General features: G+C 46.4%; 1 protein-coding gene across 1 annotated transcript in view; it reads right to left on the bottom strand.

The window, feature by feature from the left end:
• Window positions 1-23,045, bottom strand: part of Cdh13 (cadherin 13) — a 1,011,337-nt gene that overhangs the window by 600,117 nt on the left and 388,175 nt on the right. The window contains exon 3 of the mRNA XM_034522532.2: window positions 16,806-17,014. Within this exon, the coding sequence (XP_034378423.1) occupies window positions 16,806-17,014 (209 nt within the window). The remainder of the gene's footprint in view (window positions 1-16,805; window positions 17,015-23,045) is intronic.

Genomic DNA, 23,045 nt, shown 5'->3' with positions numbered 1-23,045 from the left:
ATTACAGATGGCTGTGGTTGTTGGGAATTGAACTCAGGACCTCTGGAAGAGCAGTCAGTGCTCTTAACCATTAAGCCATCTCTTCAGCCTGTTTCTGCCTTTAGAATTTAGTTTCTGGATCTTTTTTTTTGTCCCCCCCCCCCACCTCTAGAGAGATAAAAAAAAAATCACAGCTAAGGAGGTCATGCTCTTTGGGGGCTCAGCTTTGTTAACAAGGGCCAAATTGAATTAAGGAACTTAGAGTGAAAAGGCAGTTAGTTCTCAAGTATCCATGTTAACCAGGGCTTTGAAGAATGGATAATACAGGGAGACAAATAATGTAATGTAGTTCACTGGCTTGCCTCTTAAGGCAAAGAAGAAGAAGAAGAAGAAGAAGAAGAAGAAGGAGGAGGAGGAGGAGGAGGAGGAGGAGGAGGAGGAGGAGGAGGAGGAGGAGGAGGAAAAAGAAGAGGAGGAGGAGGAGGAAAGGAAGGAAGGAAGGAAGGGAGGGGAGGAGGAGGAAGAGGAGGAGCGGAGAGGAAGAGGAGGTGGGAAGAGGAGGAGGAGGAGGAGGAGGAGGGGAGAGGAAGGGGAGGTGGGAAGAGGAGGAGGAGGAGAAAAGGAAGGAAGGAAGGGAGGGGAGGAGGAGGAAGAGGAGGAGGAAGAAGAAGGAAGGGGAGGAGGAGGAGGAAGAAGAGGGAAGAGGAAGAGGAGTCGGGAAGAGGAGGAGGAGGAAGGAGGAGGAAGGAGGAGGAAGAGGAAGGAGGAGGAAGATGAAGGAGGAGGAGGAAGGAGGAGGAAGGAGGAGGAAGAAGAGGGAAGAGGAAGAGGAGGCGGGAAGAGGAGGAGGAGGAAGGAGGAGGAAGGAGGAAGAGGAAGGAGGAGGAAGAAGAAGGAGGAGGAGAAGGAGGAGGAAGGAGGAGGAAGAAGAGGGAAGAGGAAGAGGAGGCGGGAAAAGGAGGAGGAGGAAGGAGGAGGAAGAGGAAGGAGGAGGAGGAGGGAGGAAGGAAAAGGAGGAGGAAGGAGGAAGAAGAAGGAAGGGGAGGAGGAAGGAAGAGGAGGAGGAGGAGGAAGGAGGAGGAAGAGGAGGAGGAGGAACTGAAGCTAATCTACACAGGCATTCAGGAGAGCAATGACCAGGGAGCAGAGGGTGACCCTCCACAACAAGCCTGTTTAGGTTTCAGTCAGCCAGGGTCTCTCAGAGAACTGCTGTTGTTTATAGCTTTCCATCTTCAAAAGAAAGAAACTGTAAAAGGTTGTCAGCAGAAGCCCAATTTGCCTGACATGATGAAGGGTTTGGTTGGCAGTGCACACTTTTTTGTCAAAGGATTTGTTGCCAAAAGAGAGAGAGTTGAAGGTGGTAGGCTGATTTCCATAAAAAGCTGGGAGCCAGGAGGAACTGCATCCGTGGGCATAGCACAGCACCCCATCCTTAGATCACAGGCCATGGCGCTTGTGATTGACAAGGAGAATAAGAGCTGAGGGGGAAAGGACCGCCCCTTCCCTCTGAACTGTAGGAGGCTGGGGCAATGGCTGGGGCCACTTGAGAGTGTGGGAGGTGGTCAGAGCCGCCAGTGATCAAAGAGGGTAGTTTCTTAGAGCAGTGTCAAGCCTTGTGAGTCTCTATGGCAGTGAGCAGCCTTGGAAGTTTTGTGCCTCCCCCATGGAGCCCCTGTCCCTGCCACTGGCTATGCTTTCTGGTCTGAAGAGACCTGAAATTGCCAAGGGCTTTAAGGTCACATCTTTGTGTTTCTATGATTTTTTTTTCCCCTGCCTACGTGTAGATTCTGTTCTGCTACTGAATAAATTTTTGAAAGTGATTTTTTTTTTTTTTTTTTTTTTGAGAATTGATATTTCTCTGCCTGGCAGAGGAGGGAAAAAAGGACAGTTTGCAAAATTTGTTTTCTGCTTTAAAAAGCAGCAGCTGTTGCACCCTTCGATGAACATGCACACAAAATTTGCCATTCCATTTGCTGCTTCTGGTCTTGTTTTGAAAACACAATTCCACAAGTAATAGTGTCAGTTCCTGTTAAGGGCTCTGGGCGGGGAACATGGGAATTCTTGCTATGTGTGGGTCATGCTTGCATCTGGAGAACAGAGGACACAGTTAGGTGTCTTTCTCTTATTACTCCTTCTCAGGTGACTGAGGTAGGACCACACAGTGAGTCTGCAGCTCACAGTTCAGCTGGACCATCTGCCAGTGGGGTCTAGAGATGTGTCTCTGCTTCCCCAGTGCTGATAGGACAGGCACAGGCTACACCTTACATGGGGGATTGAACCCGGGTTCTGATGGTTCCATGGCTCACACTTTATCAACTGAGCTATCTCTCCAGATCCTTACCGTAATTTTTAATATAGCACCCCTAAAGATCCCAAAGCAAGAGGGACAGAGATACGACTTCACAAGAGGAACCAGAAAGATGACAGCTTTAATATGATAAAACCCACGGCAGGATACAAGCACACTCCCTGCTTGTCTGTGCAGTATCTTGAGTCTAGACTTGGTTCTATTTGAACAAGTGAGAGACTGTCACACAGCACCCACAGGGTGGCCGGAGAGGAATTCTAATGCTGGCATCTGTCACAAACCGTATCAGGGCACAGGCTTACTGCTAGATTGGAAACCTGGAGAGCTAAGCCCATGCGATTTGATTGCTATATATGATACATTGAGAAAGACATAACTGCTTAAAGTCTTTAGCCAAATGGTGAAAGTCTGTGGTCTATTCAGAGACTGAGACCTCACATCAGAGCCTTTGTTCCCCCCCCGCCCCCCCTTCAACGTATTTATCCCCAAGCTGCCATTATACATGAAGAAAACTTTATGTAGAACCTTTAGATGCAAGCAAGGAAGGAGAGCACCACCACAGTAGCTCGGGGCTCAGGCCCCTGTCTGAGGACTTCTTAGGAGCATGCGTCTTTTGGAGTGGTTTTACTTCTGTCCACTTTGAACTTTCCCCCTGCCATTTCTGAGAGGAGCAGCTGCACGCTGACTGCAGACCTAGCTCACAGTGGGCAGGCCCCTCCACAGAACTTCCCTAGGAGTTTGAGGGAAGACTTGATCTGAAAGGGAGGTCATTGTTTCCGGGGCTCCAGTTCAGACATCCCCAGTGATTGATTTATGATAACCGTAAAAGGTGGCGGAGTAGAACTGCACAGGAGAGCCTAGGAAATATGCCTTTTATCTGTTTATCCTATTCTATCAGACAGCGAGGGAAGCTTCACCTCTTGAAATCCCATATTCTGTTCACTTCAAAGCCCTGTGTGGCTGTTGTGGAATCTAACAATGGTCGGAACAATGGATTTGGACATCACTGTGGGTTTGAATATGAGGTATGCTAGTGACCGGCTTCACAGCTCAAGACCTTAGGTCTATGAGTCTCAGATCCCTGAGATCAGCAGAGGGAAGCACTAGCTGCCCCAGGACATTCTTGTGAGGATTGAATCAGACAATTGCACATGAAAATAAAATGGGAGATTACCATTTATAAGATTAGATATAATTGATGAACGGGCGGCATTTTGCTGCCCAGACTTAACTTTGAAGATGATTATGGCTTCTGGCTTAGAAGCATTTATAGAAGAAGCCTTATGCTGTTCCAATGCTGTTCTTTTTCCCTAAGCTTCTATTCACGGGGAAAGCATTTTCAAAAGGGTCCCGACAGCACAAGACTTGTCCACTAAACTAAAACATTTGTTAGGGGTTCTGCACAACTCTGGATCCGTATTTATCCCTCGGCACACGTTCTTATTTTCTTGCCGTCTCCTCTTGAGTTCACTGACTAGCAGAGAGCAGTGGAGACACTGCAGACGACATCACCACAGGAATGGCAGTGATTATGCTCAACCAGAAGGCTCAGCTCAACCCCTGGCTCTTCCACTCATCACAGCGGCAGACACTTGATCCAGTGAGCTACTTCCATATCTATGAAATAGGACTGAGATCCTCTAGTCTCCTCTGGGGAGACTGGAGAAATGACCCACGAGTGCACACTCTGTGGGGGCGAACACTCAGTGACTGGCCCTTATTGACTCCAAGGACAATTATGTCTCATGTGCACCTTAACACCACTAATGACCAGGGAGTGCTTTAAAAATGGATGCTCGCATGGATGGTGTGCACTTCTGGATTGAGTGGACGCTCACATGGATGATGTGCACTTGTGGTTTGAATGAGAATACTCCCGTGAGGCTCATGTGTTTGGAGACTTGGTCTCCAGTTGGTGGTGCCATATACAGAGGTAATGGACCCTATAGGAAGTGGAGCCTTACTGGAGGAAGTATGTCACTAGGGGGTGGTTGTATACTGGGCTCTACTTGCTGTTACCTAGCCACCTGCTTTCTCTGTGTGTGATCATCCTAATCACTCTACTTCCTGACTGCCTGACTGGCTTCACGCCCCAGCTACCATGCTTCCCAACCACGGTGGGCGCTATCCCCTTTCCAAGTAGAAGCCAAATAGACCCCTGTCTCCTCTATGCTGCTTCCAGTCATGGTTTTTCCTCTCAGCAGAAGGCTAACTAGGACCTTAAGCATTCAAAGACTTGGCACGAAAAGAAGAACATTTTTCTAAAAGCATCATTGACGCTCTTAGCGTTGATCGACTGCGGAAATGACAACATGTTAGAGGCGCCATGTGGCACAAACGGGAGGATTCAATAAAACATCGTATTGGAATTGACTTCACTCGGTGGTGGGATGTTAAGAGAACTTCAAAGGACAAGTGCGACTTTGAGGCTCTGGGATGAACCGTGTGCAAACTGAGGTCTGCGGTTTTCCCAGGCTGAAAAGAAGCCGGATGTGGTTATCTCCACGTTCAGTTATTTTTTTTTTTCCCCAAGCATTCCAATTAAAATTAATCTTCAGAATATAGTTTTTGTAGATTCTGATCCACAAAGCAATCTGTTATCTACTTAAATTAATGAATCGAAGGATGTCTTTTTATCTATATTTGAATGCTGTCCTGGAGCTAAGAGCCATAAACACAACAATTTAGGCATGTGTCAAAACAGAACAGCCCGATACACCATTTAAGGCCCAATTCCTGGCTCTGTGTGATCATTTTGGAGCTGTATATTTTCCCCAATTTGGGTGACAGTTAAATGGATACTAATTTTCCTTAATCGTGACTTCAGAGGCTCTTGCCATGGAGGGTGGTAATTCGCAGGTGTTTGAATTACAGCTTGTTAAATCGGTACCCATTAAGCTCCTGCATCTTTAACTCATCCTTTCTTTCCGGTCACAGTAAATGCATACCCTGCTCCTCCATGGGGATATTTATAAACATATTTTATGCAAGAGGACTTGACCTAATTGACTAGCTCTACAGAATCTGCATCACTCCTGACCAGTGTGAAGAGGTCTTGGGCTAAGTTAATCACTTCACTTAACCAACTACTTTCCTGTTAATAGCATCTATGTGGTTGGAGGTGTGAATGAGAAAGGTCTCCTATGGTCTGGGGGCATTTGAACCACCTGATTCCATTAGGTGGCGCTGTTCCGGGAGGTTTAGGTGGTGCAGCCTGGCTGGAGGACATATGAACTAGGAGTGAGCTTTAAGAGTAAAAACCTGCTTCCTGTCAGCTTTCCCTGCTTCCGGCTTGCTGTTGCATGTGGACTCTTGGCTTCCTGCTCCTGCTGCTAGGCTTGCTGCTTGCTGCTAGGCTTGCTGCTTGCTGCTATGCATCCCCACTGTAACTGTAAGCCAAAATAAACTCTCTCTTCCCTGAGTTACCTTGGTCTTGGTGCTTTTTCCAGACAACAGGAGAGCAACAGGTACAGTCTGAATGCTTTGTAGAAATCAACTCGAATCACCTGCATACAGGTGTCTTAATCATGAGCTGGTGGAAGAGACCCAAACAGTGAGGATGTATGTTCACGGCTCAGGGTCGAAGCAGGTTAAAGTTTACCTAAGAAACAACTGTGCAGCGTATTTTTTGCCTAGAATATGATGTGATGAGGAAACCTAAGGAGCGAAGTGGAAATTTGGGGTTTCTTGGGAGGCTCGGTTGTGTTATGTGATGATTTTCTGGAAACCGTCTTATGAGAGCATGTTTTTGCTGAAGCAGACATGTGGGAGGATGTTTCCCTGAGAACAGACACACTTGGTGGTTTTCTGGAAACTGCCTGGAAAACGGGCATGTGATGCTTTGGCAGAGCAGACGCTTGGGAGAACACGTGCTGTTTGGAAAGGGCATAAATATAACCTGACAGACAATGGACGATGCTGTGTGGTATTGGTTTGCCTTGCCGCTATTTCTGATCGTCGCTTGTCCTGACTTCATAGAGAAAAACGTACCACAGAACTTCTGGTGGTGGTCTGATGGCCTCTTGCCACTCCTTCAACTCTGGCCAATCGGCAGAGCCTCTTGAGGTTTCTTCAGGATTGAACTGCTGTTGCTGAGTCGCAAATGGTGTTTGTGACCACTGTGCCGATTTGTGTGAACTGAACTGCTGATATCCTGACAATGCAGATTTGATTTGTCCCAAAGAACTGTTTCTAAACAGGTCCACACCCTCCATTCTCTGGCCTGTTAACCTTTTCTTCCCACTCCCTGTTAAGGCATTTGAGTACATGTATTAAAGCAGGTTTTGAAAAAACGTAAGCCTACAAGGGAAAGGTTAAATAAATGACTGTATTTACTGGGTACTTGAGAGACCAAGAGATGTCAGGAGCCATTTTGCCTGATTCTGTGAAAGGCTGCCTGTCAGGCAGAATCAAGGCGGGCCGGGGTCTGCTGGCAGATTTCCTGACCTGCCGAGCATGGAATGGAAAAAGGGGATACACTTGAAGTTCAATGCAAGGAGATGAAGGTTCTGTTAATCTTGGAGGAAAGAACAGAGATAAGAACAGATGGGAACAGATGGGCGCAGATATCCAATATATGTCAGCCATTTTCTCTGCTGGTTGGTGACTTTGTTTTCCATGATACCGCAAAGCTTATAAAACCTATGAGAATTAGACTCAGAGCTGCCACAGTATTCACTAGAGAGCCCTTCTGACTTCTAACTTTTATCTCTGAGTCTTCTTCTCTATCTTTCCCATAATTATCCTCACCACCCCCCCCCTCAGAGAACTGTTCATCTGTCAGGCACCTACACTGACATGAAGCCTTCTTAAATGTCATGTATCTTATCATGGCTTCCATGCTTGGAGATAATGCTCCCATTGTATAGATGGGAAAACTGACACCAAAAATCTAGGTGATGACTCATTACCATATGGCTGGAAGTGTGGTGGTAAACAGGTGATTAGAGGCGCACCTGAGGCAAGTCTAGGTTCTCCTGAATAGTGTGCATAGTAACCTGGCTATTTGTCCCCAGAGTGTGTATGGGCAGTGACAGTAGCCAGTGCTTTGGAATCTGTTACTGGGATATCCTCAAAGTACTCATCTAATAGAATGCCAAGGCTCTGGTAAGTCATAGATAGAAACACAAGTTTCTGGGAGGTTGGTAGTGCATGTTATATTATTATTATTTAAAAACGAACAAATAAACAAACAAGCAATTTTTTTCACAAGCGGCCTTTCCATGACTGCTTGTTTTTTTTTTTTTTTTTTTCTTTAGCTACTTTGAAGCAGTTTGCATTTCCATCCTTGGAGCTGGGTCAGGAGCCAGAACCATGTCATTTCAATTACACGTTCGCTATGATGATGAACACGAAGACATACAAGCATTGAACACGACCTCTGCGGTTCACGTAACCACCTTTTTACATTTCATTGTCAAGGGATTCTTAAAACGACCAAACGAGGCAACAATTATGAATATTATTTACGTTTTAATTTGAGGGACTTGATTTAAAGTCTAGGTTCCCTTTTGGTGGGGGCCAGTTTTTACGTGCACGAACTTCCAGGAAAGAAGTAGACATCACTCTTAATTAACTTCTAAATACTGCCAAGTCTTTGTTGTTTATTAAGTAGACCCAGAGAAATAAAGCATCTCTTCTCTAGAAGTCTGGCCATTGACTTATATAAACAAGGCTCTTAGCCATAGGGATTGCCACTTAGAGCCTTCTGGGATAGAAATGAGAACAATTGGTGACATTGGGCAAGTGCAAAGATTACTGTTCTCAATTTGCCTCACTCGTTCGCTGAGCGTATGTTATGGATCTGGCTTTGACAAGCCAGCCATGAGGAATAATTGTCATTGTCATGGCACTTAAACATTTCAGTCATCGTTCTAAGTGTTTTGCCGGTTGTTCATTCGGTTGCCATGACACCCTCACGAGGTACTCTGATGAACCCATTTCACAGCCGAAGAAACGAGAGCAGGGGGCGTGGTCTGTGCTGGGATTCCTGCCAAGATTTTTTTTTTAGTGGCCCACCTGGTTGCCAATCTTTGAGCTCCAGCTTGGAGGCTCAGAAATGAGATGCACTAAAGCAGAAAGAAGGAGGTAGCTGACATTTATCGGAGAAGACCAAGGGAGGCTGAAGGAGAAGGATAGAGGGAAAGAACCAACCAGGCAGAGGGAGCAACAGAGAGAAGTCCCCAAAGAAGGGCCATCTAAGGAGGGTCTGAAGTGTCCATGACTAGCTAGTGCTGGCCAATGAGCCGCTGAGGTCATATCGGAAGTGACAGAATCTGAAGAGAGAGGCAGGAACTGTGAAAGAGTAGAGAGATGTGGCCCACTTACTGACACAGTAGGTTCCTATTAGGGATGGCAAGTTTCAGTGAAGAAATGATATGAGCAAGGACCATCATTCTATCCATTCATTTATTCAAAAAAACACATACAAAGGGCTGACTGTGCGGCCTGCACTTGCTAGGTGCTAAGGGAAGGGCAATGACTGTTCAGAGGGAGAAAATCAGAGGGGAGGGGGTGATGGAAACAGGAGAAGAGTGAGGGGGTAGAGAGTGAAAGGAAGGAAGGCTGTGTTCTTGTAGCCCTCATGGAGCTTACAACTGCTGGACACAGCAAGGCCTTAAACTTGGAAACAAGGAAAACCACATCACTAGTAGATAGGAGAGCCAGAAAGGAGAGGCACTGTGTTGGGAGGGAGGATGCTGGTGTGTGTGTGTGTAGTCCTTCCGTAGAATAGGAGCAGAGGAGACTCTGGGAGGAGATGATATCTCATCAGGCAAAGCCCCTTGGAGGCAAGAAGGAGTTGGATGGGTACTAGGGCCTCTGCTAGCCACCCAGACCAGGGCATTTATGTTCCACAGCTCCGCAGAACTGAGTATGACCTAGGCCTAGTCAGCTCAGGTCTCCAACCTCAAGTCAAAATAAACCCCTGCAGTTCTGGTGTTATGTCCTGATCTGACTCCATCCATTTCTCTATCCTACGTAAGTTGTAAGACTGCAACTCCTGAGCGCAGAAGTAAAATGAATAATAAATAAATAAATAACAAATAAACAATGTAGGTTCTGACAGGCAGGCTGGGAAAGGACGACTCTTCTTTACAGGCAAGCAAATAAACCTCTTCCTAAAGGGAACAGCATAGACAGTTTCTTCCCCAGCTAATTCTCTGAACCTCTGTAAACAGGTGAACACACAAACATAAGTGACCAGGTACCCATTCATGCACTCATGGATGTGGGTGGGGCACATACACCCGCCCCCATCTTTACCCAACCCCTCTGCTGTTCTCCAGCTCCTCTTGATCAGATAGCGAGAAATATCTAGTTTAGTGACAGGAAGAAGTTTGGTTCAGGCTCACTTTGGTGATTCGGGCTTACCCTCACCCTCTACAGGTCAGCAAACTGGTTTGTACATGGATGGCTAACCTCTCCACTCACATAACTCAGAGCCTGTCAAAAGACTGGAGATTAAACTGTCTTGCTCGACTCCCATCTAAGGTGAACTTACAGAGCTCAGCTGAGTATTAGCTTAAAAGGAAACCAACTAAAGAGCCAGAAATTATGTTATAATTAAGCCACTAATGCGCCAAAGTCAGGATGCAAGGGTTTTCATTATACATGATATCATACTGCATGAAGAAAAGAGAGAAACCAGCCTTCCCATCAAGCTATGTTCTCCACGGCCGAACTAGGACAGTGCTGTCATTTGTCCTAGAGAATCTTAATATCTTTTAAATATTGATTAAATTTTTCTCATTGACAATTTCACATATGTTCTGTTCAAAATATGGAAATATAAACTTAGCAGCCACAGTCTCCCGAGTTTGGGTTTCACTGGGTGTCATCCCTATCACCCCGAGGTGCCTTCTCTCTGCCAACTTTGAACCACTTTCTCTGGCTCAGTCCTAACAACCTCAGTCAATAAATTCACCCTGAGGCTGTGTCTTCTGGAGATGCCAAAGAAACCCTGCTGACCTCTCCACTGAGGGTCATCTGCTGCACCCAGTGTGCAGACACAGAGCCATGGATTCCATTCTTATCCCTATTTCATAGATGAGGACATCAGGGCTCAGAGCAGTGAGTGGCTTGTCCAGAGTCAAACAATCAGTAAGCAGAGGGGTGGAGAGGTGAGCCTCTTCATTTCCATTCCAAAGCAAAAGTCCTGCCATCTTGAATTGTCCTGTACTAGTCATCAACTCCCGGGAATGTCTATCAAGATGTCTGCTAGTTTGATATTCACAGGCCTTACCGAATGTCCTGACCATCTATTTCAGTCCTACCCAGTCCAGATCAGAAAACAGAATCATCCAGATGCACATCTTGGCCCATTCTTTCTTTAAGCCATACTCTTTATATTTATTTTCCTCAGTTGCTTCTCTGTATCTCTAAGTCATATACTGCAAGTCTCTTGATCCCATGGGCAATGGCAGCACCTGCCCAGAGTAGTAGTCTTACGAGCAGAGTATCAAGGGATGTGCGTTTGAATAGAGAAGCCTGTGTTTCCATCTTCTTTTCTGTCAATTTCAAGTTAGGGCTCTTGGCTGAGTTCTCATGTGTGCATATGGTAGGGGAATGACATGACCAACCTCACCGGGAGAGTGTAAAGATGAGAAAAATATATCCATTAAAACATATGTTGAGGTTCACACCCTTTAGAGGTTTCCGTGAAGTAGATTCTTGAAAAGAGTAGTGGCCACCATCTTAACCATTTGCTCTCACGTCTACTTGATTCAAGACTTCCAAAGCTTTCTATCCAGTCTGTTCCTCTGCCTGTCAAGAGTCTTCAAATATCACTATTGCCTTTTACATGTGTCTGAAACCCTCTTTGCTTGCCCACTTTTTCTGTGATTCTAACTCACTGCTCCCTCTTTAGCCTCTCCTCTGCATTTAGCCGAATGCAGAACACTCAGATGTTGTCTCCTCACTTCAGCGGGGAGTACAGAGTGTGACACCTAACCCTGAGGGGACGAACTTGCCTCTGATAGCTGTGGCACTCCTAGTTGAGTGACAAGACCAGTCTCAAACTCCCGGGTGATGATGGAAGCAAGGTGCAATGAAGAGTAAGGCTAAGTATGAGTAAGGGGGTCACAAAATATTCTTCTAGTTCCAGCCATAGGACAGGGACAGTTGGAATAGAACTGAATAGGAGCCTGTGACATTCCAGCTGAGATCATGCTTCCCACTCGCCACTGTTAGTTTCTGTGGGATGCGACCTTTGTGTGCATGCTCAGTTCCAGACTGGGAGGAGGTCATGTTTCCACCCCTGGTCAGAACACAGGAGCCAGAGCTGAGCCTCAGCCCCGTGACCTACTTGCTGTGCCTTTGGACCAGGGACAGCATCATTGTCTATCATACTCCTCGCCCATGGGGTGGAGATGATGACACACTCCACTCTTAGCAGGCCGTGGGACAGAAGGAGTGAATAAGGCCAGGGAGGGCTGAGCTCCTGGAGCATTACATAAGCATCAGCGTTGGCCATTACTGTAGCCTCAGCTACATGCTAGCAGTTGCTCCTGCATATATTGTCTCATTCAATCCTCGAGAAGACTCTGGGAGGTCCATTACCATCTCTTCTTTATGGATGATAAACTCAAACTAAATGGAGGCTTGGGAGGCACAGCCATTTACCCAAGGTCAAAGAGCTAAGGAGAGATGCATCCTGTCGGCGATTAGTCATTTCCCTCAGGAGGTATGACCTCATGGCACATTTCTCACTCTCCAAAGGGACCATCCTTCAAGGGACAGCTCAGGCCAGGATAGGGCAGCACCTTAAGGAGGCCAGAGGTGACTGCACAGATCTCACCAATAACATTGTGTGACCTTGGACTAGTCAGTCCTCACAGATCCTTCTCAGGGAGATGGAGATCGCCCTAAGTGTCTCACGCTTGCTGTGTTATACAAACCAACAAGTATAACACACGTACATAAACCACATACACAAAAAGTCTAACACATGAGAGGGGACCTACACACACAAACAGCTCAGGATTCTTGACCTCTCCCTTCTCCAAAGGCACATAGTGTCCCTCACTTTTACATCTCTGTTCGCCTAGTGCTAAAACCATCCCTAGGTGCCTTCACTTTCCCTTCTGATAGGACGCCAGGTCAATGCTTGCACAGTTATGGTGTGAGGAGGAAGTATTCCTCCCCAGCCCATATGGAGTACTTGGTCACCAGCTGATGCTACTATTTTAGAATGTTCTGGAATCATTAGGAAGCGTAGCCAGTCACCAGGGGCATGGCTTCGAAAGCTCTGCCCTGTCCCCAGTTCTATCTCCTCTGTACGTTCCCACAGGCTCGATGCACTCCTCTCACCACAGGACCTGAATCAACAGAGCCAGGTATCTGCAGTGAAATCTCTGAAACGATGACCCTAAATTAATCTCCCTCCATCCTTTATATTGTTCCTACAGGTAATTCAATTACAGTGACACGAGAGCAAATACTGTTCTTATTTAATCCTACTTATTGGTGCTCCCATATCGTCCCCTATAGCCTCACCCTGCCTGACCACACAGTAGGGCCTTTTCAAACACCCGCTCAGGGCTGGTGAGATGGCACAGTTGGCAAAGCACCTGCCATGTAAGTATGAGGACCTCAGATCAGATCTTCAGGACCCACTTGAGAGGGGTACAGGGATGCCTTGTCTCTAACCTGAGAGGCAGGAGGATTCCTGGAGCTTATGGGCTACCCAGTCTAGTTGAATTGGTAAGTTTCGTGTTCACAGAGAGAGTAGCCTACCTGAAAAAACAAGATGGCAAGTGGTGAATCTCTGCTCCCCACGTGCTCAGGTACACTAGCACATGTGCATCCCCACGCATGCATATGTATGCCTGTATAAGCATGTATGTACATATGTGCATGTGCTCCTCTCTCTGTCTCTCTCTACCACACACACACATGCATGCACACATACATACACACATGCATGCACACACACACAGGTACATACACAGGCACACACACAGGCACACACACATACACACACACTCACGCATGCACACATACACACACATGCACACACACACATACACACATACACACACGGATGCACACATACACACACATACACACACACACACATGCACACACATGCACACACATACACACACACATACACACACATGCACACACATGCACACACATACACACACATGCACACACACACATACACACACAGATGCACACACATACACACACATGCACACACACACATACACACATACACACACAGATGCACACATACACACACATACACATACACACACATGCACACACATGCACACACATACACACACATGCACATACACACATGCACACACACTCATGCACACACAGTCGCGCATGCACATATACACACACATGCACACACACATACACACACATGCACACACACTCATGCACACACACATACACACACATGCATACACACATGCACACACATTCACACACACTTATGCACACATACTCATACACACACACTCACGCATGCACACATACACACACATGCACACACACATACACACACATATGCACACACACACACTTCATGCACACACTTACCCCTCCCCCATGCACTCAGACATGATGCTCCTGCCCTCTCCAGGATCTCATCTGGTTTTGTTTTCCCTTTTCTCTTTTCCTTTTTGAGGGTGTTTTGTTTTGTTTTGGACACATCTGAGCACATTAAAACTTCCTAACATGATCAAGGCTCCTGGAGCCTGTTCTGATGGAGTCTGGCCCTCCGAATGCCATAGCAGCCAGCTCCCCCCACCCCAGTGCTCTACAGGAAGCAAACAATCCCAGCCAAGCTCTGTCCACGGTGCACTTAGACAGTGGAAATGGGAACCAACCAGAGCTGGGAGGGGGTGCACTGCTGAAAGCACCTCACAGGGCCTCAAGAGACCCAACTGTCACAGCCAAAGCTGGAGGCCACTGACCCCAGGCTCCCTGTCCTTCAAGGGAGGCTTTTGTCCTGACAAGTACCCAGAATCCCCCCTTCCATCTTTGGAGTGAACACTATGGCATTCTTTACTTACTATAAATATGAACCATGGCAAACAATGCCCATTAGAACCATCTAGTTCCTTATGTAATCATCCTGTCTCTTGGTCTTCATACCATTTACATTCATTTAAGCATTTTTATCTATTTATTTATTTGCTCTCACAGTCTGACAGTTCTGTTTGTTTGCGCTGTTTGCCAAGTTGCCCTATCACAAGTCAGCGAGATGCCGTGGCAACAGCACCCGCTACAAGAAACAGGCTTGCCTTTGTGTGCGCATGAGTTTCCACTGGCGAATACAGTCACCAATGTCCCAGTGTCTTTAAAAAGATCAGTGACATTGTTGGTTTGGTGAACAATAGGCGTGCTGTCAGATGCCTTCTAAATGTTTATGTGTATAGTTTAGTGCTGCTCACAGCCTTGGTCGGAGTTTCTTTGTGTCATGAGCATCCGTCCCCACACAGACTCATACATAACTGGACATCTGTATCAACTCAACCCCAAGGCTCAGGGAATATCATGGAAGAAGGGGCAGAGTGAATGAAAGAGCCAGAGGATGGGTAGGGGCACCATAAAATGATGTCTTCTGGATATGACACGGCCTTTGTACTCAGTACAGAACTCTCTGCAGCTGTAATTTCCTACAAAAGACCAAGTCTGGTGACATCCCATTATGGATGGGGGAGGGGCTCATGATCTGTCATCCCTACCTGAGGAACTACTGGTGGTTGATGGTTTCTGAGAGAAGAGAAGTCATATTATTTTAGTGACTTAGCTACTAGTAAGTGGCCCCTGATCCAGGAAATAACCACAAGCCCCAAGTCCATGTTCATGCAGGCAACCCAGGTTAGACCTAGTAAGTCACAAAGAGAAAGACATGAAAAGTGAGGGGAACTTGGAAACGAGCTCAGAAGGCTAATAAAACAGTAATGGGCAAATATGATCAAAATGCCCCACATACTGCATGAAATTATCAAATCATAGATAAAGTATCAGTGGTGTGTGAGAGTGAGTGCATGTGTGCATGCATGCATGAGTGTGTGCATGCATGCATGAGTGTGTGCATGCACACATGAGTGTCTGCATGCATGCATGAGTGTGTGCATGCATACATGAGTGTATGCCTGCATGCATGTGTGGTGTTTCAATCACCCTCTCAACTTGCAGACTCACAAACAGAAAGAAGAATCCTAGAATTCATTCTGCCCAGATATGGTAAATAGAGTCCATCCCTGGAAACATCTATATGTGATCAATTGATGGTTTCTCTTACAAGTGGTGCACTGGGAAAGATACTCCAGTTCAGCCAGGAGCATTTGGCCCTGATGACAGCATGCACACTTGTGAGCCATCCCAGCCTGTGTCACCAGTCTGCAGATGAGAAGTTGCACCACTCTCCTAAGATCCTGGAGACAGTGTTGCCATGACGGCAGCTCTTGTTGCCAGTTCTACTCTCCCAGATACCCAGCTGGGGTAGCATTCTCCATCTTCTACTGAACTCAACGGAAGACAAGGCAGGGATGTGCATCACCAGATGGAGACTCACAGGCTTCTCAGAGAGGAGAGCCAGGGCAGCAGGCAAGGGAAAAGTCTCTCCACAGCTAACCGGGGACACCACCAATATTGCTGTCCTTGTTTTATGGGAGTCTGCCGGAGTGCTTTCCAAAACTTCAAATGAAAACACCAGAGTCAATGAGCCCCAGAGAAGGAAGAATTGGTTGCAGATTATAGCCAAAGGACTCTCTGCCAGGCACAGTAATTATGCTTACATTACATGTGACACTCCTCAGGTTTATACACATATGCAGAACTATCAGAGACTTGCACACATGAGTATGTGTAAGGAAATAAGTGCCAGTTGATGGGGAAAAGGCATTCTGGGTGCAGTGGTCACCTCGATATAAATCTAAAAGCCACTGTGTTCCTAGCATGCCAAATCCCCATCCCTCTTTCTGTGAGAACAGCCCTTGCATTAATTCTTGAGTAAACATCCCCTTTCATTCCTACTCCATGTATTATGTGGGCGGAGACATCTTTGGGAAAGGACATGGTACCATGCAGAGTGTTACAAGTGGTTCAGTGTCTAGTTCAGGGATGGTCATGCGGGTATAATCAGAGCCAATGAAAGTCAACCACATCAGGAAGAGATAAAGCCAGGCTAATTCAGCCTGGAGAAGGAAGTGATATGTCAGGGAAGCTCTATACTGGGGCATCCACAGAGCAGAGCCAATGAGCAAGGTAGAGTCAGAAAACAGAGACACATCAGAGCTGAGGCCCTTGTCTAGGTACCAGTGAGGAGATACACTTGCTGGAGAAGAAAGTCTAAAGTACATCAGTTATGTGCACCCCTGCATTCCCTTTGCCTTCTCCTTCGCCTTTTATTTTGGGGGTTGGGCTTTTGTCATGCATAGCAATGACAACAGCACCAGACAGACTCCAGACCAACATGATAAACCCTCATCTCCCATGTGACACAGAAGATAACATTGTTCTTGCAACTCATCCTAAGCAGTCAAATTACCTGCAAGGAGCCCTGGATATCTTTCCCCCCGACAATCACGAGCTCTGCCATGTCTTCAGCATGAGGAGTCCTCGCGTGGACAAACAGGGTCCTGCCCACTGCAGTGATATTTCTGAGAGCCACTAAGGTGCCATCGTTGTTCACCTTGAAGTGTGGGCTTGAGACTTCATAGTGCAGCTTCTCGTTGCCCTTGCAGTCACTGAAGGTCACTAAGGAAAGAAGACAAACAGTGGGAAAAGAGGTGAGGTGGTTGGACATCTTAACATTGGGGAAGTCTCTGATCTGTTAAACATCAGTGTAGTAGTGTGTGCTGCTACTCCACAAGGCTGCCCTCTGCCCTGATCCAAGCCATTTGTCTCAGAGTAATTTTGACTATGCTGATGGAGTTTAGCCAATCAAGACACAACCTTGGGCTTAAGATACAGCTCACCTAGAAGAGGGGAACACATAATACTCTGTATTTGGTCTCCAGTGATGCTCAAATTGGGCATGGAGATAGGAGCCTATAATCCCTAGCATTTGGAAATAGAGCCAGGAACACTAGGAAAAGTCATCTTTGACTACATAACAAATTAGGGACTACCTTGGGCTACAGGAGACCAGCTCAAAGAGGAAAACACAAAAAAGTACAGCTTTGGACCATTTTTAGTTTCTAGGCAGGTGCTCAACATTGGGGAGGCTGAGGAGTAGGGCATGTCCTGCCCTGTTAAGGGCTGTGGTCAGATGTAGATGAGTGTGTTTGAAGGAAGTGACCTGTTTTTGCAATGCCTGAGTCCCAGAGCAAGAACCACAGCAGACAGATGCATCAAAGATGGTGTTGACAAGACAATAACTGAGCTGCAACTTGAAACCGTATGGACCAGCAGGCTTTGCAGAGGGTGGAGAATGTTCAGGCATTCAAGCTTATTCAAAGAAACGATGGGTGTTCATGGAAGTACAGGGGGTGCCAAATAGATTTGGGGAAAGAGGACACCCGGGGCACTTAGGAGATGTGAATTGGAAATGGGTGAGAGGTGTTGGCAAGTGGAGGAACATTCTGAAAATGTCTTTTGGAGACAAATAGAAAAGCCAGTAAATTGGGGTACGTTCTGGAAGCTGTCCACTATCCTACAGTATGGACTGTACCAGCAGTGTGTGCTCTGGTTCTGGTGCAGAACAGGGCTGGAAATCACAGGAGAGTCCCTTGAAGTCCTAGAGATCTCCATCGTAGACATGAGCTATAGAGAGTGGTTTAGAGATGGGCAAGAAGGAAAGCCAAGAAAATTCGTTAGCTTGGTGTAGGCCAAGGACAGAGACGGAGACAGGGGTCCTGGGGATGTGGAGAATGGGTAGATGAGATCGTGATTTAGCTATATGAGAAAAAAAATAGGGACGGAAGCTCTTGGATGAGCCACCTGGGTCTGACACAATGGTACCAGTGGTGGCTGATGACAGTGGTCATGATCCACTCTGGGGTACCTGTGTACCAGGCCCATGATTCCACTACTCTGGCTCTCTCCGTGTGTTCCATATCCACTTGCCTGTCTCCCTTCTGCTATTGATTTTTGATGATTTGATTTGATTATTGATTTTAGGTGAGCATGGAATCGGATTATACTTGTATGTTCTTATTCAGAGTGGGTACTTTCTTAAAGACTTGTTTGCCTTTATTTGTGTGTCTATCAGTATGTATGACATGGGAGCATAAGTGCTAGTAAAGACCAGAAGGGGGTGCTAGATCTCCTGGAGCCGGAGTGACAGACATGAGTTGCCCAGTGTCAGTGCCAGGTACTGAACTCAAGTACCCCAGTGAGCCTTAAGGGCTCATAACTATTGAGCTTTCTCTCTAATATTTCTAAGATGGTTTCTAAGACCCCCAATGCATCCCAGGCTAGAACTGAATATATAATATCCTTACTCCTATGCACACATATGCTTATGATAAAGTTTAATGTATGAAGTATGCATGGTAAGAAATGAATAACAATAATGAGTAATAAAAGGCACAATGACAACACTATTCTGTAATAAAAGCTATGTGGATAGAATCCAAATCGTTATATTGATCCTAATCATGATATCATATTCCAGTATTTGGCTGCACCACGTTTATTTATTCTACAAACAATAAAAACTCTCTCTCTTTCTCACTTTTCCCTTCTTCCCTGTCTTCCCATCTCTTGCCCCCCCCTCACTATGTTTGTGTGTTTCTCTTTCTTTTACTCTGTCAACCTCTCCATATCTCTGCCTCTGCCTCTGCCTCTCTATCTCTCCCCAACCCCTGCTCTGTGTGTGTGTGTGTGTGTGTGTGTGTGTTGTGTTGTGTTGTGTGTGTAGGGGTAGTGCATGTGGAATTTTGGACTTAAAACTTTTAGACTGCTGCTGACTAAAGCCAGAGAAAGCAAAACTCCCAATGAGGAGCATGGCACACCCTTGCTTGATACTCTATGTGGCAGCCTTGTCTACCTGGTAAATCTGTAATGAGATATGGAACACACAGCTGTCTGCCCATCCCTGAGATCATGACACAGAACTTGGCTGGTTCCCTCCCCTGTTGAGTGCAGTGGCTTCCTTCCTCCCTAGAGGCCACACCATCATCAGTGATGGAACCGCAGAGTCAACACCATATATTGCATTTACTGGGTAATGGAACCGCCCAGCAGGTTCCTCTTTTGCCTGACTTCATTCCCCTAACATAACTTTTGTGAGGTTCAGACATGGAGTAGTTTTCCTAAATCACTACTTAGTCATCACTAAAGACTATACTGACCCTAGTCATTGACTCCTAGTCCAGGATGCCACTGTGTTAATGAAGCTGTCAAAGTCAAAGAGCACCAGGGCTATTCTCGGCCTTACATTGTCTCTTACAGTGTTACTTCCGGGAATGTATATCTTCTATGTCTCCTGGTGACAATGTCAACTTGGGTCCTAGTATACGGCTAAAGCTATGGAAAGATCTGAGGGGCTAAGGCTGCTTTGCTCTTTCAGGAAGATGGTGCTTACAATGAATGACCATTATTACATCAGCTGGCAGCAAGGATAGCCAGTGTGGGTGGAGCACTCTTCCACACGAGTCCAGAGCTGAGCACTCACACACACACACACACACACACACACTGCCTCATCTTCACAGCAAAGAAGAAGCAACCACCACCCTGACACCCCCCCACCCCCCCCCCCCACACACACACCTAGAACTTTCTGGATAAGGTCATTGTGGTTTGGAGAAAGCACAAAGACCAGTCCATGTAGTTTATAAATAAGAAATGGAGAGAAGAATCCTGGTTCATGAGAGGGTCATCATGACGTAGGACAGTTCCCCAGCAGAGTAGAACCCTTCTAGGATCTGATGTCAGAGCCTCACAGAGCTCAGTCCTGCTCCCATAGCTGAGAAGTAAATTGCATTCACTGCCTCTCAGTCATACCGTGTGATGCTGATCCTGATCTTGGTGGTCAACTTGACTATATCTAGAACCAACTAAAACCCAGACTGCTGAGCATGCCTGTGAGGGATTTTCTTGATTGGGCAATTTGAAGTGGGAAAACCCAGCCTACATAATAGGACATAGGAAAAAGGGAGCTTTTGCTTTTGGCCTACTTGCCCCCACTCTTGCTGGCAAGTTCATTTGCCCTGCTGTTGCAACATTCCTTCACTGCTGTTAGAACCTACCTCTGCAGAGTTCCAATGTGACCTGAAGACCAGCAGCTCTCCAGGAATCTACCAGGACCCCAGCACCAGAATGGGACTACTGAGAGAGCCAGCCTTGTAGACTGAACAACTATAAGACTCTTGGCCTTTCCATTGGTAGACAGGCATTTTTTTTAACTAAGTAAGCCACAGCCTGTGAGTCAGTCTAATAGATACCCCCAATTTTATTTATTTATATATATACATATATAAATATATATATTTATAATATATAATATATGCTTCTATGAACTTTGTCCTCTCATGCTAGTCCAGACCTCCTACCAAGGTGATGGTTCTACCCATAATGGAGCTTCCTAATTAATAGTCAAAATAATCCCACACAGACCCATAGGCCCAACTGGTCTAGATAAGTCTCATTAAGATTCCCCTCCCAGGTGATTCCAGGTTGTATCAAGGTGACAGCTCAAACTAAAACCAGTGACCAAATTGAATACCTGATGGCTCCACCTGCTTCAATCTCTGTTTTCTAACACAGCAAGCCCTGTGTCATACCTATCAATCACATTGAGATATCTCTACATTTTATCTGTTTATTTTCACATCCCAGAGCAGAAAACAAATCTTATTTTAATATCCAGTTCTATGTGTTTGACAATAAACCAACCACTTTTATTTGATATGAGAAGCCACCATAACATTTTCCCTGAATCCCAGTATTATTCAGGAGTAAAAAGATGCTTTGTTTGGTGGGGCTGAGTGCCCCTGTCCTGTTGTAAACAGCAGACTGGAGACAAGGCTGCAAATTGAGATCAAGGCCTGTGGTGACCTCCTGACTTAATTGAGCTTGGCAGTAGAGAGGGGTATAGGAGATGGAGTCACAGTGTCCTCTGAACTCCATATTCTGCATATACCCATGTCACATGTACACAGTCTCCCATGTTCAGGCTGACTCCGTATATCAGTAAAGACAGAGGTTCTAGCTCATTTCTCCCTATACCTTAATACAGCTTTGCCTGGTTCCAAAACACAGCTAAGGCCAAAGGGACCAATCATGGCACCCACCACTCACCACAGCCACTAGCTGCATGGCTCCTGACAGACCAACTCTGTGCCAAGGCATGGTCCATATCTTCTTACCAACATCCATATCTTCTCTTCCCTACATTGTGGGGAATGATTAGCTCACGTGTGGGCACGGGTGTGGGTTCTGGAATCTCACTGGCTGGTTGTGATTCCCACAGCTCCGAAGAGGGAATCTCGACTGAGTTCACTTGGAGCGTGGCACTGGGCAGGTGCTATGGGGCCCTGCCTGGCAGAGAAAATTCTCACTGAAGTTCCATGGGGGTACAGAGCTCTTGGATTGGGGATCCCCGGGCCAGGAGGCAGCCGGAGACCGACTGGTCTTAAGCTCTTGGGTTCCCAGGCACCACTAGAAGCTGTGGAAGAGTTGAGACTGGGGACATGCAGGCTGCACCAGCCCGCAGCTGAGAGGGAGAGCTCTGGCAGCACCCTGCAGGGTGAGACTCTTGGCAGGGTCAGCTATCTTGGTTGAATCAGTGGTCCTTGTGGCTGGAACGTGGAGAAGTCCTCCAGGCGAGAGATTAAGCAGTTGCAGCTGTGGTGGCAGCTCAGCATTAAAGGCCTTCTCTGAGTTTCTCCACAGCAGGCCCCAAAGATATGAGGAAGTCCGTGGTGTTTACAGGCTTTAATGTCTTGGAGGATGGTAGATGGATCTGGATACACCCTTGTGAAGCTCAGGGCAGACCTGAGTTGAATAGGGAGGGAGAAGGGGCAGGTCTGGGGTAGAATGCTTAATTGGCTACGCCCTCTGGCCTTCAGGTATCTCATTAGTATGTAAATCTCTTGAGGCTGAGGCCTGTAGTCACACCCTCTACCTGTGCTGGGTGACACAAACCTCTCTTAGGGAGAGGCTGTATTGCCCTACATGACTGAAAATTGTGGGTCAATGGTGTGTCAGGAGCCTGGGGTCTGGGGACATGGCCGAACACCTGCCATTGCCCTATTGAGGTCTGCGGTTTAAGGCCTGTGCCATACCAGAAACCAAGTTGTCCTTTCACAGCCCCACACTACATGGCCATATGATAGCAATGTTTTCTGGCTTTTTTTTAACTTTTTCATTACCTACTTCCCTAAAGAGACATTTTGGATATTTTCCTAAATTTTATCACTCTCATAAAAATTTAACATCACAGATACATTGATGTTTGTCTACATATTTCATGTCCTTCTCAGGTTATTCTTTTCTAAGTAACTATTCCTTCCCATAAGAACATAAATTTTGTCTCCTTGGGGGCACTACAATCCCGCTGAGGATCACGGAGAATAATGTAGAAGCAACATTCTCCAGTTCACAGGAGAAGAAACTGACTTGGGGACTTGCTTCATCAGGGTCAGGTGAACAGAAATGTTTGGGGCAAGAACACACCCCATGTCTGACCTTTCTGCCTAAGTTCTAGGTACATTCACTTTCTAGTAGTAGAGGAACCAGAGAAGAAGGGAACCTTCACATATCAATTGCCTTTGGTATTTCATGAACCCTTGGGAGGTCATCAGAGGTACCCAGTGAGGACATCAGAGGTACCCACCCA

The sequence above is a fragment of the Arvicanthis niloticus genome, chromosome 18 (genome assembly GCF_011762505.2).
Source record: "Arvicanthis niloticus isolate mArvNil1 chromosome 18, mArvNil1.pat.X, whole genome shotgun sequence".
Lineage (NCBI taxonomy): Eukaryota > Metazoa > Chordata > Mammalia > Rodentia > Muridae > Arvicanthis > Arvicanthis niloticus.
Note: the sequence above shows the minus strand (reverse complement) of the source record. Positions and strands in the feature narration are given on the sequence as shown.